Raw genomic sequence first — 15,893 nt, forward strand, 5'->3', positions numbered from 1 at the left:
TAATTATCTATCTGGCAACTAATTATGACAATTCAGTACTCAAAAGATTATTAGAATGACAGATGAATAGACTTTTGTTTTGGATGAGAATATATCACTGTATAAGTAGATTTAGATAAGTGTCAATGTCACTCCACCCTCACCATAACCACAGGAAAGGAACTACAATACATTTCTGTCTCCGTTTTACATTCCAAACTCAGGTGCTTAATTTTGGGTACACTGACCTTTATTCTCTCCCATGTAGAAGAAAGAACTGTGGATGACACAAGTTCCAGTGTGCTTCACTGTGAACCACAGTAAAATCAATAAAAAGTCACATCTTGGGATTCTCTGGAGGAAACACTGGCAGTTCTATTAGGTTTGCTTTAAAAAACTTTCTCATGGAAAAATATTTGAATCTATTTATGAAGTGACTTGTTTTCATCCATGGAAAAAGGTGCAGAAAATAGGCTTCTCTCATGTGGTTATAAGCAATTCTCTGATAGAAATGGAATTATAACTGGTTTGAGTAGGATGGACAACAGAGGTTAAGTGTTTCTTCCTCTCATTTCTCTGGAAATGAGTTGTACACTGAAGAGCTGGGAGAAGTAATGCAAAAGATGGAAACTGGCTTATGAAAAGGGGAGACAGAGAAAAATGCTGATAATAGAGAAAGAGGTTAAATCTTTTTCTCTTTTAGTCTGATTAGAATGTAATATTTGACTTGGCAAAAAGTTAAAACAAGTCTGGTTTGAACGAATTGTCAATTTATTATGGATTTCATACGAACATGTCAGTCATTAGGCTAATAACTAGTAATTACATTTAATTCAACATGTTTTAAAACCTAAAGAGTAAGACAAGTCAAGTGCAAATATACTTGCCCTTTAACAGCAATGAATTTACTAGCATCACAGCCAACAGATATTTGGAACACCTAAAGTAAAGTAATTTAGGTGATGAGTTTAGTGGTTCTAAATCACATAGTCTAAAATATCACTACAGCTAAAAACAATTACATTTTAGATCTGAAATAACCCTTTAAATGTAGAGTTTGGCTATTCTGCTCTGTGTCGTTTTCCTCCTTTGATAGCTTTTTTTTCTTTTTTGCTTTCCTTCACCCTTGGGGCTCACAAGCTTAAAGGTCAGGTCTCTGCTTTCTTACTTCTATATCAGAGAACCAAAATGATGTCATTTTTCACTAGCATCTCTACAATCATGACTATCAACTCTGGTTCCAGCTTGCACCTGACTCACCTGGAAGGTTTCTGTAATACATTTAACTATGAATTTGACTTCTTTTTAGAACTGGAGTCCTCATTCTTCCTCAGCTGGGATAAGCAACTTCTATTTCTGCTTGACTCCAGGACACCTTACTCACTGCTGTATACCCTGCCTATCTTCCCATCCTTCACCGCAGGCTTTCTAAGTGGGATCTAGACACTTGCCATCTATTATAAACATGCCTTATATATTGCATATTTTCACAAGGTAAATCTAAAAAAAAAAAAAAAAAAAAAAACCTTTAGGAATCAGGAGGGTAGGGTTAGAGAATGATGTCCAGTCAAGCTTGATGGATTTAGAGAGTTGCACCTGCTAAACCAAACCCTTTCTGGCTTCATTAGAAAGGCATGCTTCACAGCAGGAGTTTATGAATTTTATTCCTTGAACCACCTCATCTCACCCACAGGACCTGATTTGTTCTCTCAGCAACTCTACCCACAGTCCTTGCTGTCTGTCATCACTAAATCTTTTCCCATCAAATGTATTTAGAAACATGGGCCTGCCCTTTATCTTTACTAAATTACGCATATAAGGTACCTGGTTGGCTGAGGTCCTCAAGTTTTTCATAGTTACAACACACTATTACTTGATGATCTTATTTGTAACATCTCTTCTTTTCGGGGTCTTAGTTCATTAAAGTCATCCCTAACCTCAGAATTAACAATCATGACTAAGATTAGAAATATGAGTTACCTAGAGGTGGCTCTTCAACAAGAGCATGGGTGCAGAATGTGGGAAGCATGAATAAGCCTGTTGTGTAGGTACCCACTGCTGGAGGACTAACACATCTTCCCTGGGACTGGTCATCTAATAGAGAAATTCTGACGTATAGCCCAAATGAGAATGATGAGTGTATTGGGTTTCTTTATTAAGAAATATTTCTTTATCATTCTCTCAAGTACAGGACAGAACTCTTCCTCGCTTAGCTTAGATCAGACCCAGCATATTCCCCTCTAACTGGACAGAACAACTGAACTGAGACAGGAATTCTAAAGGCTTTCAACATAGAAATGTTGGAAGACAACGTATTAGTCAGTGTAGTCATCTCTCCCTGGGAAATTTCACTTTGGAAGGAACTATTACGTCCTTCTGGGACCTGGCTTACTGGGGTGGCCCACTGCACTCTGGTTCTTGGTGTATGGTTAAAAAACTGAGACGTAGCCTTGTTGGAGCTGCCGGTTCTATTTGCTGCTCTGCTGCAGGCTATGAAGACTCAGTGACAAAGATGGCAGGCTTATGTTCAAATGGCTCACCCCATGAGCCATTTGGTCCAGCAGGTTTATCAAGGGCCTAACTTCATCCAACTAGAGAAGAAGTCTGTGGGCCCTCTGTCTATGATACTTATCTGGGAGACTGATGACTTGCTTACCAGTGGGGATGGGAGCACAAAAAGGGGTCCCTGTGGTTTAGAGCATACCTTGCAGTTGTGGACTAGTTTTTATTTTCTTGGCTAGCTGGTTAATCCAGTTAACTTTGAATTCTTCATGTGGGTATGCCCCACTGGGCTCTACCTGGTATGTGTTTTCTTGCCACATGTTTCTATTGCCTAAAGCACTCTGGCATATTCCAGCATCTTCTACTATATGTCATATTCTCCATTCTATTTCAGTGGGTAGGTCAATACAAACTACCTGAAATGGGCACAGATGGTGGTTAGATTTGAATGGTCCATGTCTTGGGGTGTGCCAAGGAAGAAACCAGTAATATTAGGTAATTACTCTGTGACAAGTACTATTCTGGGCATTTTACATAAATTATCTCATTTAATACTCTCAACAAAGTAGATAAATACTGTGAAATGGATATTACATTTCCCCCTTTATGAATGAGGCAGCCAAGACTCACAGTGCTTAGGAGCTTCTTGAAGTCAATAGGTGGTAGAGCGTGCATTTGAACTCTGGATAGACAGTAAAGCATCTGCCTACAATGTGGGAGACCTGGGTTTGATCCCTGGGTCAGGAAGATCCTCTGGAGAAGGAAATGGCAACCTACTCCAGTACTCTTGCCTGGAAAATCCCATGTATGGAGGATCCTGGTATGCTACAGTCCATGGGGTCGCAAAGAGTCGGACACAACTGAGTGACTAAACTTTCACTTTCACTTACATTAACACTGGGCTTCCCTGGTGGCTCAGGCAGTAAAGATTCCACCTGTAATGCAGGAGACCCAGGTTCAATCCTTGGGTCGGGAGGATCCCCTGGAGAAAGGAAAGGCTACCTACTCCAGTATTCTTGCCTGGAGAATTCCATGGACAGAGGAACCTGGTGGGCTACCGTCCATGGGGTTGCAAAGAGTCAGACATGACTTAGTGGCTAACACTTTGATTAATATGTTTTGTAATGCCTGGGCTGGGCAGGGGAGGGGGCATATCTCTAAATTAGACAGGGAGAGAGATGGAGGAAATCATGGTGTTTCAGGGAGGCAACTTATATGGAATAAAGTGGAGCTAAAGATAGAGAGCAAGGAGATCCAACCAGTCCATCCTAAAAGAGATCAGTCCTGGGTGTTCATTGGAAGGACTGATGCTGAAGCTGAAACTCCAATACTTTGGCCACCTCATGCAAAGAGTTGACTCATTAGAAAAGACCCTGATGCTGGGAGGGATTGGGGGCAGGAGGAGAAGGGGACGAGGATGAGATGGCTGGATGGCATCACTGACTCGATGGGCATGAGTTTGAGTAAACTCCGGGAGTTGGTGATGGACAGGGAGGCCTGGCGTGCTGCGATTCATGGAGTCGCAAAGAGTCGGACACGACTGAGGGACTGACCTGAACTGAAAGATAGAGAAGGCAGACCGAGGCTGGGGCAGGAACTTGCTAGGTGGCAGGTTTTTGCTTCTTCAGCAGATTAAGCTGGGTAGGCAGCATGGTGGGTAAACAGGGGGAATGGTCAGTATGCATTTCCTGGGGAAGCAATGTGCTTCAGCCGTGCTCAAGGATGGATCACGTCTGCCTTAGTTCAAGGCTCCCTCTAAATTCTTGGAATCTTGCCCTGATAGGAACAGGCTCTTGGTGCCGAGGTCCTGAAGAGCAGGGCCTATGTCTCATTTAACTTTGAATTCTTCATGTGGGTATGCCCCATTGTGCTCTGCCTGGTATGCAGCGGGTGCTCAATATGTGTTTATTGATTATTAGTTGGAATGAGAAAGAATAAAGAGAGGAGTCCTCCCTCAGTGGGGAACAAACACTCAAAGGAGGTGGTAGTGGGTGGTTATCTGAACACCTGGCTGCGATGTAACACCACTGTGCTTTTGTGTATGCCTCTTCCTTGAATTCCCTTTGCATCTTCCTGCTCAACTTCTACTTACCCTCCAACAGTCATTTCATGTATCTTCTTTTCACTTTTCCCCTCCCAAACAAAATTCCTCACTCTTTCCTCTGGGCTATTTGGCAACTGCATATTTCACATTCTCTTATACTAGTTTATGTTTTCCCCTTTGGAAAGGACTCTTTCCATCTTGGTAATTCCCATTACTTAGCACACAGGCTGAAACACAGAAACATGATAGGCATGCAATAAAATTTTTTAAACGAAGAAATGGTCCATTTTTTAAAATAAATAAACGCAGCATTGATACGGACATGACTAGCAGTCTTCTCTGACAAACCATATCCAAATTTGGCTGTTCTCATTAATTTCAGTTTTCCTCTACACAGTTTTATTTATATAAATATGTAAATGCATTTTAAAATTAATTTTACATCTTTACGCATGTTTATATTCTGATGTAAATTCATGGAAGGCAGTAAGTAATCTAATCTTCTCTTTCCAAAGTAAAATAATGCTGTCTCTACAGTGAAATATTACAGCATGTTGCTACATGTTAGGGGGAGTGGTATTGAATGGAGTTAATATGTATTATTTAGTTTACCACCTGTGTCTTATTGAAGAAGATTTTTTGATCTTCTACTCTGTTACTTACCTTTTGGGATATTGGACATGTTTTTGCAAGTTCACTGGGTCTCACGTGGACAAGCAGAAGACCTGTGTTCTCATATCTAGGAGAAACAACACATACAAATGACTGTAGAATCACAAGGGAGGGAGCCATGGACTCATGGCTTTGTGTAGACTCAGACTTGCTTTGTGTAGAACATATGAAAGTCCCATTTTCAAGATGTGATTGAACCCCCCCACTGAGGAATCCTAGAGGCCTAGTGGTGGTGGTGACCACTTGCTGCTTCTGCTAAGGTGCACTGTGGTCATATCATAAAGTCATTCTCATTTCATGGTATCCCATATTTTGGCCAGCATAAGTCAGCATAATGGGAAATAAAAATGAACTTCCATCAGCATTTCAGCCCTTGTATTTCATTAACACCCTTAGTCTCCTGAGGATGGGATTTTGCTGCTAACATTGTTCCCTGTTTCCTGATGGTATTTCACAGCCATAGCTTCCCTGGTGGCTCAGTGGTAAAGAATCTGCCTGCCAATGCAAGAGACTCAGGAGATGTGGGTTCAGTCCCTGGGTATGAAGATCTAGCTCCTGGAGATGGAAATGGCAACCCACTCCAGTATTCTTGCCTGGGAAATCCCATAGACAGAGGAGCCTGGTGGGCTACAGTCCATGGGGTTGTAAGAAGCAGACACGACTGAGTGACTAAACCACAATAACAACAAGCCATTGCATAGATTCCTTTTTTAGCCTCTACAGATTTCCCCCCATTGATAATGCCTTTGGAACAATAGATACTACGTTAATGAAATTAGTTTTCTGAACCTCATTATGCTGCACAATATGATCTGACTGGAAGCAAAAGGGAGATCAGACATCATGCCTTTGTAGATTAGGAAATGCACATGGATCATTTCTGCTCAGGCAAAATAGGAGGTCTCAAGAATTACAAGAAAACTCAAGAAAAGTTTTGAAAGTATTATTTGTTTCCTGCCCCTGCTAAGGTTTTTACTTATTGAAAAAACTGGGAAAAAGCAAACACAAACTAACCACAAACAAATGTTCTTTTTCTTTCAGTATTCATTGTATTTTCCTATTTCTCATATATATAAAATATGCTAAATAAGTGAGGATACAAATAGCACATTTTTGTATTTTTTAAATCACTATACAATATATCATCTGAAACTGAAGCTCCAATACTTTGGCCACATGATGTGAAGAACTGACTAACTGGAAAAGACCCTGATGCTGGGAAAGACTGCAGGCAGGAAAAGAAGGGGATGACAGAGGATGAGATGGTTGGATGGCATCATCGAATTGATGAACTCATCACCGAATGAGTTTGAGCAGATTCTGGGAGTTTGTGATGGACAGGGAAACCTGGCATGCTGCAGTTCATGGGGTTGCAAAGAGTCCAACATGACTGAGGGACTGAACTGAACTGATACAATATTTCATCAACTCTAAGATACATTTTTATTTCTAACACCTTTGAAATCAGGAAGCATCTTATAATTATGCCAGTTATGACTTTCTCTCCCAATTTGATGGAATATTTGATTTGGTCTATTCAGTAATATAGATCTATAGATCCGTAAAAAGGACACTGAAGTAAATATTACATCTTCAATTTTCTACATAATTTTACTTATAGGTAGATTTTTTCGCACCAGTTTCAAGGCTTTTGGTATTTTTTTTCTTAAGTCCTGGACTGACCTAAAGTATCCTGGACAATTTGATGTGTGTTGTGAAGCAACAGAATTCTGAGTAAATATCCACAAAAACAAAAATACCCAAAGTAACCTCCCTGGTGGCTCAGTGGTAAAGAATCTGCCAGCCAATGCTGGAGATGCAGGTTCGATCCCTAGGTTAGGAAGATTCCCTGGAGAAGGAAATGGCAACCCACTCCAGTATTCTTGCCTGGGGAATCCTGTGGATAGAGGAGCCTGGCGAGCTACAGTCCATGTGGTCGCAAAAGAGTCTGACATTACTTAGCGACTAAACAACAACAAACCTGGACAATTTGATGTGTATTGTACAGCAACAGAATTCTGAATAAATATCCACAAAACCAAAAATACTCAAAGGAACTCGAGAAAAATTGATGAGTCAGAGGGAAAGGGGTGTTTTGAGCCTCTCTTGACTACTGTGTTTAAAGTGGCATTTCCTTCCTATACTTCCTGGTGATATTCTACTGCTTCTTTCTGCTTTATTTTCTTAATAGCACTTACAATTGTTTGGGGCCATCTTGTTTATTTATTTGATTACTTGCTGTTTGTCTTCTCCCACTGGAGATATATCTCATGACAGCAGTAACTCCGTATTTCTTGTTCACCATGTGTTCTGAACACCTAGAGTGCCTGGCATGGAGCGGGCATGCAAACTCAGGTGGAGTAGCTGCAAGCTAAAGAAAAATGGACTTTTTCCTAGAACAATGCTACTTTCCCAGAAAAGATATTCAATCAGGACATAATGATAACCTAATGCCTTAAAATACAATACCATGTTGGTTGCCTTCCTCCATGAATTAAGTGTTTAATGGTGCTACCTTATTCCAAGATTCAGAAATTTACCTGACTCTAGTCATAATTAAAGACTTTTGGGGATTAGAGTTCTAGTTTTTGCTTAAGCGTAGTATGTAAAGACTTTGGGATGGGAATGAATGATAAACTTTAACTAAGAAATTGCCTGGTTTTTTTGTAACTTCAGTTGGATGAACAGCACCTTCAGATGGGTTATGTTTCCATTAAACTAAAGGAGTATTTTACATTTTTTCTATAGAATACTAATCTTGCATCTTTTGAGATATCTAAAAGAATTTGAAATCTGGATATTTAAAAGGATATGAGGCCATTTAAATAAAACAATACGTACAAATCAATAACCTGAATAGCATATTTAATATTGAATAGACTCTTTTAAAAGTCATACTTACTGCAACTTGAAATAATCATCTACTGCCTCATAATTTATATTCTGAGAAAATGTTATTGTCTGAAAAAGAAAATTAAAAAGTTTACGTAACGCAGGAAAATTGGGAATGATGACAATGGATACTTTCAAGACAGATTTAAATCTTTCTCTAGGTAAGAAAAATAATATTTAGCATTTTTCTAATTTGTTTTCTATCTCAGAAACTCCAATTACGTAGATATTCAATTTTCCTTTTTATATTCCCTTATTTTACTTTTTATATTGTCATAGCTCTTTTATTTACATTGTTTCTCTCTCCTCATTTAACTTTTGTTGTTGGAATATTCTTTTATTTTTCATTTATATCAGCATAGCAAGCTTTTCACTTTCCTCTGGTTTATAATAACCTGTCTCTGGACCTTTTAAATTCTTCTTTGAGGTTTTTAAATGATTACAGATAGCATATTGTCTATAGTTTTTGAGACTATGGATTGCTTGATCTTTCCTCTGTTGTTTTTGAGTAAGTTTTTAAAATGTCCATTTGCCTTTTGCATATTTTCTTCCCTCTGAACCATGTTTCATCTCAGTTTTCAGTATCCTATGTGGTTACTATCATCTCAGGGTAAAGCCATTTATAGAACATATATGATGACAAAGGCAGAAAATTATAAATTTCACATTTTTGAAGTATGGAAGCTATAATTTCTACATAGTTCTTTGTCATATATATATATATATATATCTTCAGAGAGGTCAGTTTGGTTCTGTTAATCTGTTGTGATAACAGACTTTGTGTCTGTAAAACAATCTTAGTGAGGGACTTCTCTGGCGGTCCAGTGGCTAAGACTTTGCACACCTAATGCAGGGGGCCTGGGTTTGATCCCTGCAACTAGTAGATCCCACATGCTGCAACTAAGACCTGGTGCAGCCAAATAAATAAATATTTAAAAAACCTTAGTGAAAAATCTTATCTCTTAAACAAAGTTTATTTACTTGTATGCTGGATACTAAGTTAAATGACATAAAATATGCAATCTTTTATGATAAAGTTGAGGCTATGAAAGTAATCACACTAAAAATAAATCTAGCTTCACTTCAACGAGATATCGCCTCACACCAGTCAAAATGGCTATCATCAAAAAATCCACAATAAATGCTGGAGAAGGTATAGAGAGAAGAGAACCCTCATTGTTGGTAGGAATGTAAATTGGTATAGCCACTATGGAGAACAGTGTGAAGGTTCCTTAAAAAATTAAAAATAGAGCTACCAGATGACCCTGCAATCCTACTCCTGGGCATATACCTGGAGAAAAACATGATCTGAAAGAATACATGCATTCTAATGTTAATTGCAGCACTATTTACAATAGTCAAGACATGGAAGCAACTTAAATTTCTGTCAACAGAGGAATAGATAAAGAAGATGTGGTACATATATGCAATGGAATATTACTCAGCCATTGAGAAGAATGAAGTAATGCCATTTGCAGCAACATGGATGGACCTAGAGATTGTCATGCTGAGTGAAGTAAATCTGACAGAGGAGGAAAAATATCATATGACATCCCTTATATGCAGAATCTAAAAAGAAATGATATAAATGAACTTATTTACAAAACAGAAAGAGACTCACAGACTTAGAGAATGAACTTACGGTTACCAGAGGGGAAGAATGGGAAAAATGGATTATTAGGGAGTTTGGGATGTACATGTACACACTGCTATATATAAAATGAATAACTAACAGGGTCCTACTATATATAGCACAGGGAACTCTGCTCAGTGTTATGTGACAGCCTGGATGGGAGGGGAGTTTGGGGGAGAATGGATGCATGTATATGTATGACTCAGCCCCTTTGCTGTCTACCTGAAACTATCACAACATTGTTAATTGAATGTACTCCAATAAAAAGTTAAAAAAAATACAGAGCAAAAAAAAGAGAAAAAAATCTAGTTTCACGTTCAAAGAAAGGAACTAATTGTCAAATTTGCACCTGTAATCTTCTGTATGCCACATTTTTCTTCATATATAATCATAAACATTATTTTACAAGAATTTTCTTGGATATAATTAGATTTTAAAAGTTTAATGTTATCTTGTGTGAAACGGAAGCAGTCTGTTGTTCCATGTCTGGTTCTAACTGTTGATTCCTGGCCTGCATATAGATTTCTCAGGAGGCAGGTCAGGTGGTCTGGTATGCCTATCTATTTCAGAATTGTCCACAGTTTATTGTGATCCACACAGTCAAAGGCTTTGGCATAGTCATTAAAGCAGACGTAGATGTTTTTCTGGAACTCTCTTGCTTTTTCGATGGCAGATAGAACTCCACAAAATAGTCACATACTATTTTTTTTTAAAAGGGAAGTGAAAAATACAATTGACAATAAAAGAGTTCAATAGGAATGTGCTTTTAAGTGGCAAAGAGGCCCTGGATATTGAAAATAAAAATTGTCACTCAGAAGTTAATGAGTTATCATATCATTATTCATTAAAAACATACATATTTCTCAATATTTCAAAGCTAAACTTGAAGAGGCATTTGTTTTTTTTAAACATTAATATTATAATTTTACATTTATTAAAATCAAAGAATTTAAAAATATTAACTTACCATGGTTTTACTGCAATATCCTGAGGCAATTTCATAGTGAATCTTATCTTTCATTTCTAATATTTTGGGACCATATGATTCTACAATGATATATAGACCAATATTTTCTGGATAGACTATTTGAGCCCAAACTGACAGGTTTTGTCCCTTGTCCAAAAGGTAAGAAAAATGAACAATATCATTATGAAATGCCATGTAGGGGCACTTTTCTTTTGTCTTGAAACTTATACTTTGTGCTTCCAGTTTTAAGGGATAATCCTCCGGATATATATTGCCATTTTCAAAAACATATAGGAGATACATATTACCAGATGGTTTAAAGCAAACTAATGATTTTACTGTGCTATTTGTCCATAAATGTAGCTTTATTGCATCTTTGACTTTAAGCTTGAAATAAAACATTACATTGTTTTCCATTTTTACCACAATATTTCCATAATAATCTGAAAAAAAAAAAAGAGAAAAGATTTTGTTATTCTAAGTTAACATAAATCCATGCTGACATGGACTGTAGCCTGCCAGGCTACCCTGTCCATGGGATTCTCCAGGCAAGAATGTTGGCATGGGTAGACATTCCCTTCTCCAGGGGATCTTCTCAACCCAGGGATTAAACCTGGGGTCTCCCACATTGCAGGTAGATTCTTTACCACCTGAGCCACCAGAGAAGTCCCTACTTAAGTGCACTATTAACCAAAATAATTTCTTTCATAATGATATTTATATACTTTGAGAAAATCAAAGTGTGCAGACACAAACCAATAACTTTACATAATGTTTGAGAGCTGCTCTCCCACTTCATAGCAGAGCATTTTGTTTTTCTGTGTACCTTTCTTCTTGGATTCACTGTATGACTTTTATAATCACATTAACATACAAGAAAGAGCTTGAATTAGTGCATTAAATAAAAATGAGGATGAGTATGACAGGAATGGTATTATTAGGAAGTATTGTGATATGGACCGAATTATGTCCCCTTAAAATGCCTGTGTTGAAGCCCTAACTCTCATTGTGACTGTATTTGAATGTAGAGGCTCTAACGAGGTAATTAAGGTTAAATGAGGTCAGAAGGATGGGGCCCTAATCCAATATGACTGATGTCTTTATCAGGGGAGGAAGATATACTAGAGATCTCTTTCTCTCTCTGACGGCACAAAGAAAAAAGGCTATGTGAGGACACAGTGAGAAGGTGGGGCACTGTCCCTAAGCCGGTCAGAAACCAACCTTGATGACATCTTGATTTTGAACTTCTAGCCTCCAGAATTGTGAAAAAGTAAATTTCTATTGTTTAAGCCACCTGGTCTGTGATATTTTTTATGGCAGCCATAGTGTGTGCATGCTCAGTCGCTTAGTTATGGTCACCTCTTTGTGACCTCATGGACTTTAGCTTGCCAGGCTCCTCTGTCCATGGAATTTTCCAGGCAAGAATACTGGAGTGGGTTGCTACTTCCTCCTTCAGGGGATCTTCCTGCCACAGGGAGTGAACCTGTGTCTCCAGCGTCTACTGCATTCACAGGCAGATTCTTTTTACCACTGAGCCACCTTAGGAAGCCCAGCAGCAATAGTAGGCTAATGCAGTTGGGATGAAGAAAAGGTGGTAGTGAAGGAGCTAGCACCTTTTCAGGTTCACTCTATAAATAATAATCGACTTTCTCCCCTTAATAGAGTATTATAACTAAGTTATAGACATTCATAAAGAGTACATTTCTTAACCTCTTTGGTTCCATAACCATATCTATAAAATGAACAGGTGGTCTAGCTGGTTTCATAGCTTTCTTTTCAGATACGACACTCTGTGTACAGCTCCCAGGACTACACTGTCAAAAACAACACTTAGAAAGGACTAATTGAAAGGAGAAAGGTGAATAAAAGAGGGAGATTCAGAGTGTTTTGTGCTTTTGCACCTTACATTTGGAATCTAAATAATTAAGTGACATTTTCACAAATTGCCATAAATTATATTCTAATCAAACTCATCAGAAATGCTGTTTTTTAGGATCAGAATATTATAGTAACAGTGTCAACATACTCCCATTTTCCTATCACACTGCTCCTTAAAACACTATTAAGTGAATTTTGGATTAAACATGAAGTTAAGATGAAAATTAGAAATTATTTTTTAAAATAATGAGAATAAGAACACTGTATATAAAAGTTTGCATAACTTTTATATAACACTATATAAAAGAATCATTAATGATATAGGCAGAAATTAAGGAATTAAATAAAAAAGGATGTAGAGTTGATAAATAAAACAATTCTTTTCAAAGGAAAGGAAAACAAAACCAAAAAAACCTCTAAAAATAATAAATATCTTGCAAACCAGCAAGTAGGGACATAAACAATATTATAAATGAGCAAGAGAATACAAATACAGATATGTAAGAAACTGAAACATTAAAATGTGAAGTCTTTGCCAATAAATACAAACATCTAAAATTGACTGAAGAAGAGATGAAAGAATTTAATAGACCAATTAAAGAAAATAAAAATAATAAAGACATATAACATTCCTGATTGGGAAGATATGGCAAATATGCATTCATCTATTCATTACATATTTATTGAATGCTCAACTACAGCTACACACCACTCTAGATAGTTGGGAGGACACATTAGTAAAAAACTAAAAGATTTTTTTCCTTTGTAGCTTACATTACTTTGGGGAAGGCAACCAATAAACATAAAATAAGTAAATTACATAGTGTGTTAGGGGCTTTCCTGGTGGCTTAGTGGTAAAGAATCCGTCTGCCAATGCAAAGGATGTGAATTCAACCCCTGGGTAGGGAAGATCCCCTGGAGAAGGAAATGGCAACCCACTCCAGATTCTTGCTTGAGAATTCTCATAAACAGAGGAGGGGCAGGCTACAGTTCATACTGTCACAAAGAGTCGGACACACACACTTGGTGACTAAACACACACACTTAGTGTGTTAGGTGATTAAAGCTGCAGTAATCAAAACAATATAGATCTTGTGAAGACAGATGAGTGGGAGGGAATAGCCTAAAACTGAACTCACTTAACATGAGGAATAAATACATACTAAAATTGGCATTTCAGATCTGTGGGGCAAGCTTTGCTTAACAGAAGATTGATCTGAAGGCAATACCAGGTTTCAGAGGAAAAATAAGAAATAAAATTAGGTTTCTAACTTATACCAAATACAATAATATAGATGAATTAAAGATTGAAACATAAGAATTATAATGTCAAACTATTTTTTAAAATATTTAAAAATTTTATTTTAGGATTTATTCGGCTGCCTCGGGTCTTAGTTGCACAGGGGTTTTACTGAATCACACAGGGTCTTCTGCTGCGGTGCACAGACTCCCCAGTTGCAGTGCGTGGAGTCTCTAGGTGTGGTGCATGGGTTTAGTTGCTTCACAGCATGTGGGAGCCAGTTTCCCAACCAGGGATCGAACCTGTGTCCCCGCATTGCAAGGCAGATTCTTAACCACTGGATCACCAGGGAACTCCCAAAGTTAAATTATTCACAGAAAATATATGACAATATTTCTAATAATTGGAAAGTCCTTTCATATTATGACATTACCAGAGAAGTCACACATAAAAAAATACTTGGGACTTAAGCCTGAATTAAGTAGAAGAGTTATGTCAGTATCAAAGTGAAGAATATTCTTGGCAGCAGATATCCAAGGAATAGGAAAAAGGCCAGTCTGGCTAGGTAACAGTGAACAAAGAGTCAAGTGATAGGAGACCACATCAGAGACTAGGGCCAGATCTCATACTGTGTTTCAGGTTATGCTAAAGGTTTTAGATTTTATTCTGAGTGATATAAGAAGCCAAATGAGGGTTTTAAGCAGAGGAATATGATTTTGCATATATTTTCAAAGGCTCACTCTGGCTGCTAGGTGTACCTTAACCTGGTTGATGATGGGGACACACAGATAAAAGGTGAGAGACCACTTAAAAAACTCTTATACTTATGGGCTAGAGAGGATAGGGACTTGGACTGGAGGGGGAATGGTGAAAAAAGGTTAGATTTTAGATATACTTTTTACACATAGCCAACAGGATTTGATAATGGCTTGCTATGGGATGTAAAAGGGGAGAATTCAAGGATGAGGTCAAGGCTTGTGGTTGGAAGAAAAGAAGAGCTGTTTACTTGGTAGGGGACGAAAAGGGAAGAAGCAGGCTGCAGTGTGGGTGAGGGACTCAAGGATTCAGTTTTGGATATGTTGGTCTGAGGTGCCCACTAGTCATCAAGAGGTAGTAAGAGATAGCAGTTTGGAGTTCAGGCTAGGGATCTTGGCTGGAGGGCAAAGAATGAATGTAATGTAAAGAATTACATTAGAATGAATTACATACAAAGAATGAATGTAAAGAGAGTTCAATTACTTCTCCATTTAGGAATTAAGAAGATGAGAATGGAAAAGAGGTTGAGGCTGGTGAAGTAGGAGGAAGATCAAAAATACCCCCCAAAGTCTTTGGGAAAACGTGTTTCAGGAAAAAGGCCATGTTGAATTGTTTCAAATGCTGCTGCTGCCAGATCACAAAAGATGACTGGAAGTTGGCCACTGGATTAACAAAGTGGGAGTCATCGAAACCCCTGACAAGGGCAGTTTTTGAGAAAATTTTATTAGAGTGGATTCAAGAAAGAATGAGAGGAAAGAGGAAAAAGTGAAAGTAGACAATTCTTCTTGGAGTTTTGCTGTAAAAGGGAGTAGCAAAATTGAATGGCTGTGAGTTGAAGGGTGATATGGGGTCAAAAAAGATCAATTACAAGTAACAGTGATATTTACTTTAAATGTCCCAGTTAATTTAACTCCTAACTAGATTCCTTGAGGATCAAACTTTCTATTTCTTTGTGTTTCATATAATGTCTAGTACACTACCTTAGGAATAATAACATAAAGAATAAACAATATGTTTTAAAATTTAATTAATTTATTTATTTTTGGCTGTGCTGGGTCTTCGTTGCTGTGCTCACTTATCTCTAGTTGCAGTGTGTGGGCTTCTCATTGATGTGGATCCTCTTGTTGTGGAGCACGGGTTCTAAGGCATGCGGGCTTCAGTAATTACGGCTCGCGGGCTCTAGAGCACAGGTACAATAGTTGTGCATACAGGCTTCGTTGCTCCGAGGCAAGTGGGATCCTTCTTGATTAGGGATAGAACCCGTGTCTCCTGCATTGGCCGGTGGATTCTTTACCACTGAGCCGCCAGGGAAGCCCAAGAATAACTACTA

At 38.0% G+C, this 15,893-nt stretch overlaps 1 protein-coding gene across 1 annotated transcript in view; it reads right to left on the reverse strand.

Annotated features, from left to right (window-relative positions):
- CATSPERE (catsper channel auxiliary subunit epsilon) overlaps positions 1-15,893 on the reverse strand; it is a 134,745-nt gene that overhangs the window by 19,389 nt on the left and 99,463 nt on the right. The window contains exons 11-14 of the mRNA XM_065937129.1: positions 10,690-11,132; positions 8,100-8,158; positions 5,189-5,264; positions 867-919 (exon numbers count right to left, since the gene is read on the reverse strand). Of these exons, the coding sequence (XP_065793201.1) occupies positions 867-919; positions 5,189-5,264; positions 8,100-8,158; positions 10,690-11,132 (631 nt within the window). The remainder of the gene's footprint in view (positions 1-866; positions 920-5,188; positions 5,265-8,099; positions 8,159-10,689; positions 11,133-15,893) is intronic.

Source organism: Muntiacus reevesi, chromosome 5 (assembly GCF_963930625.1).
Source record: "Muntiacus reevesi chromosome 5, mMunRee1.1, whole genome shotgun sequence".
Classification (NCBI taxonomy): Eukaryota; Metazoa; Chordata; class Mammalia; order Artiodactyla; family Cervidae; genus Muntiacus; species Muntiacus reevesi.